Genomic DNA, 4228 nt, shown 5'->3' with positions numbered 1-4228 from the left:
AAAAAAAAAATCAGTCACAGATTAATCTGGGGGAAGTGGTGATAGTACTGCATAATTCGATCTTTGCAAGTGTACAGTCCTGGCTCTGACATTTATTAGATTGCAAAACCACTGTATTTCTCTCAATTTCAGTATTTCTACTTCAGGAGATGGGAATTATTGTAGTAATGGTTTATAAGGGACAAGACATAATACAGGACACACATTTAAAGAGTGAAATGCAAGAGTGTGGGAGATCTGACCACACACTAGAGACTGGAAGAATCCAGCCAGGGGCCTGGACCCCATGACAACATCCTGCACAAATCCAGCTGAAGACCTATAGTCTAGAACAACGTCTCATTTAAGTCTGTATCAAGGATCTGCAGTGGGAAGGCCCAAAGGTCTGAGGCAGAACCCGGAAAGTCTCCAGGAGTGGGATGAAGTATCTGTGTCAGCAGGCTGAGGAATCTGCACTGGAACCAGGGAGTGATGCTCAAGGTAAGGACTGGAGCTCCCCTGAAGAAAACCCCAGCCATCCTCTGCAACAGCGAGGTTCCAAGCTCCTCTGATGACTCTAACAGGTCAATTCATATCAGGAAATCAGCCTGACAAGCTTTTCCAGGAGAATCAACAGCGCACCATCTTCCTTACCAGTTTTCCTTTTATGCTGTTGGCAACAATCCTCAGGTGGGCATACTCAGAACCAGTCTGATTCAGTTCAGCTGGGTGTAACAAGTTGCTCATTCGTTAATCCACCGCAATCCACCCCTGGTCAACTTGATACCCAGACACACTTCTTAAGCCACACTCTCCAGTGGCAGATTTGTGAAAAGTTAACATGTCTTGGTCTATTCAGATGTACAGTAATATAACAATTACACATTTACAAGTCTCACTGAATGCTTTGCACTTAAGGCAAAATATTCAAAGGGTGATCAAAATTCAAAGTGAAAAGCACAATACTTTGACTAACCTGATTATTAATAACCTTAAAGCTACATTAAGATATTAAAGAGATAACAATCACAATCTTTTCTTCCCATTAACTTTCAAAACTAAGAAACAGCCCAAGCGACCTCATGCATTTCAAATACTCTCTTCCCTCCTAGTGAAAGGACTCAGGGCATTTTCCATTGTCCTGTTTTTTTTTTCCAACAACCTCCTCCTCCCGTTTCATCCTTGCAATTCATGGCTCCATTAGAGTCTTGTGCCCAAATTCTTCAAATTAGTCTGCTGGCTCTTTGCTCTTAATTTCCAACATACAGCTGTCCAAAAGCTCTCAGCAGCGTCCATGTCACTGTCTCAATAACAGACAGCATTGAAAGTTCTTCCACCCTGGCAATATCTCTACCATGTGGACCAATTCTGTGCCAAAGTACAGCATACACCACCTGTGATGCAGGAACTAGCAAAGTCCTTCTCAGTAGAAGCCTCTGAAGCTTCATCTTAACTGGCAGCATTTACATCAGAACTCAGGTTTTCCAGGCTCTGACCAGTCTCCCATACAGTTTATAGCACAAAGCTGCCTCTTCAGCCAGTCATGCAAAATCTTTCCAAGTAATTCCTAAGCCACATGGCCAGGCAACATCACAGCAGTGACACACTCCTGGTACCAACTCTGTTGTAATTATCTCTCATTGATGAGACAATACATCCAACACCCAAAGGTGAGGAAAGGTTTATTTAGCTCACAGTTTGTAGAGTTCAGTCCTTAATCAGTTGGATCCAAGAGAGGGTGGCATGTGGCAGAGGTGTAACAGTTCCTGACATAGAAGACAGCAAAAGCAAGGAGAGCAAAAGGGAGGAGCAAGCCTCTTTTCCTCCCTCACTGTAGTACTCACACCCTAATCCCAGCACTAGACAATGAACCCATCACAAATTCTAGATTCAGCTGCCTCCCCCCAGTGATGTAATGAGGCTGGTGTCCTTCAGACACAAACCATAACAGGAATGATACCCAAGTCAGAGGTTGTTGAAACTAAATGAGCACACGCCTGTAACCCCAGCACTTGGGAGGCTGAGGCAGGAGGATTGTTGTGTTTGAGACTAGCCTGGGCTACAAAGTGAGCCCAAGGCCAGCCTGAGCTGCATAGTGAGACCTTTACTCAAAAAAAAAAAAAAAAAAAAAAACCCCACAAAACTAAATGAGAGATGAGAGGTATCAAACTATAGGGCACACCTGCCCTAACTTCCTCTTCTATTTCAAATCACCTTTAAGAGTCGAAAACTACCAAATATAAAGGACTTCCAATTTTTCCAAATTCTTAGAATACAGTACCAAAAAAGAACTAAGTAAAATGTTTCCAAGCTCCTTCAAACCCTCAGCACTGAACGCAAGCTTACACATGCACACTTGGCATCTTTTCTTGTCTTTTTGAGAAGGGTCACGTTAAGCAGTTCAGGCTGGCCTTGAACTCTCAGGGATCCTCCAGCCTCCCGAGGGCTGGGTGCTGGAATCATAGGAGTGCACCACCACGCCCGCCGCACACCTAGCAACTTAAGGAACACTTAAATGAACTTGATGCTCTTCTTTCTTAGGTCATAGCAAGTAGTAGAGGGAACTATCAGAAGAGGCTTGACACACCCTCTCTCCTTGACTGCTAGAAAAGTAACAGCAAGCAGCATAAAATTTAGACTAGGTTCGTGACATCTACCTCAAACGTCGCAAGTCAGGTTAACAGGCCTTAGAATTATCAATTATCCTACCATATGCTAGGTCCTGGAGTTCAATCCCCAGCACCAAAAAAAGCAAAAGCAGAAAGCCAAAAGGTATCTATCTAGTTTAAGAACGCTGCAGGCTGGCCGGGGATACAGCTGAGCGGCACAGGTACCTGCCTGGCGAGTGTAAGGTCGTGAGTCTGATTCCCGGTACCAATCCAACAAGCCACAACGCTCAGGGGCTGGGTCGGGATGCCGCCTCGGCGCTCCTCCTCTAGTGTTAGCTTCGCGAACAGTCCTCTACCTTGAACTTAAACTGAAAACGGGGCACTCTGGGGATTTCCTGAAGGGTGCTGTGCTCCCAGCAGAGTCTCGAGAGACCGTCTGGGCAGGAACCATTACCTCTGGTTTCTGCAACAGCCAAGTTTAAGGAGTACAAAAAGCCCGGGAACAAGACGTGGGCCAGCAGAAGCCCAGACTTCAGGAAGGTCGCTGACTCTATTTCGGGCCCCACCTGATGCGCCTGGAAGAGGCGGCAGCTGCAGCACCGAAGGACCCGAGACCGCTGGGGCGGCGCCATGCCAGTTTCCCGACAGGGTGCGCCTCACACTCCGGTTCAGCTCGGCTCCGCCTCACGGGCTCCAAGGCCTGTAGGCGCTCCGGCGGCCGCGCACGCTCGCGCGCGCGCTCACTTCGGCCCAACCCCCCCCGCCCCGCACTGCGCACGCGCAGGCCGCGCTAGGCCCCAGCGTCGCCTCGCTCATAGGCGGGCCTACCCCTCCCCGGCCCCGCCCCTGCGCGCGCTCCCTCCGGCCCAGCCCCCCCGCCCCGCACTGCGCACGCCGCGCCAGGCCCCAGCATCGCCTCGCTCATAGGCGGGCCTACCCCTCCCCGGCCCCGCCCCTGCGCGCGCTCTCAGGGCGCTCCAGCGTGCTGCTCGTCTCCGCGGCCCCTCCCGCTGAGTGACGGCGTTCCTCGCGCAGCCGCGGAGTCAGCTTTGCTGTGGGCGTCTGTCGCGCGCCCGCGGCCTGCGCTTGCTGCTTCGCCCCTCGCACCCGGCCCTGGAGCGTGTAGGCCGAGAGAGCCACGAAACCCAGGAAACCAGAGGCAGCTCAGGGGGTGGGAGCCGCAGGGACCACTGGGCCCGCCGCGGCCCGGGCAGCTGCTGCGAAGGTGCCGAGCAGAGCCCGCCGGCCGCCTCGTGCGAGGGTGCGAAGGTGCGAAGGTGTCCGGCTTGCGGGACGCTGTGAGGGACGGAAGCAGTAAACGTGGCGGAGAACCGACGGGCTTGCGCTGTGCGTGGCACCCAGAGAGCGTGTTGGCTGGTGACCACTGAAGCCCAGCAGGCCAAAGGAAAGGTCCTGAAGGGCGGCTGCACTCCTGAGGCGGTGGCGGCGGCGGGAGGACGCCAAGCCTGGCCAGGAGAAGACAGTGGAGCATTCGTTATGCTGGGCCATTACAGAGCCTGAGATAAAGATGCTGGAGCCTGTTCACAGTGGCCCTCCTGGGCCGGGAAGGTAGCTCAGCGGACTAAGTGCCTGCCCGCCAGGCGCACTGCGCCCGCAGCACCACGCCTGTAATCCCAGCG

At 52.1% G+C, this 4228-nt stretch overlaps 1 protein-coding gene across 2 annotated transcripts in view; it reads right to left on the bottom strand.

Moving 5' to 3' along the window:
• The window catches only part of Mrnip (MRN complex interacting protein), a 23390-nt gene extending 20095 nt beyond the window's left edge, over positions 1-3295 (bottom strand). For both annotated transcript variants that reach the window (XM_023713070.1, XM_004629419.2), the window contains exon 1: positions 3155-3295. In XM_023713070.1, coding sequence (XP_023568838.1) covers positions 3155-3220 — 66 coding nt within the window. In that variant the 5' untranslated portion in view covers positions 3221-3295. The remainder of the gene's footprint in view (positions 1-3154) is intronic.
• Between the last annotated feature and the right edge of the window lie 933 nt (positions 3296-4228).

The sequence above is a fragment of the Octodon degus genome, unplaced genomic scaffold, assembly GCF_000260255.1.
Source record: "Octodon degus isolate 3935 unplaced genomic scaffold, OctDeg1.0 scaffold00029, whole genome shotgun sequence".
NCBI lineage: Eukaryota > Metazoa > Chordata > Mammalia > Rodentia > Octodontidae > Octodon > Octodon degus.
The sequence above is the reverse complement of the archived record's forward strand: the minus strand, read 5'-3'. Positions and strand labels throughout refer to the sequence as shown.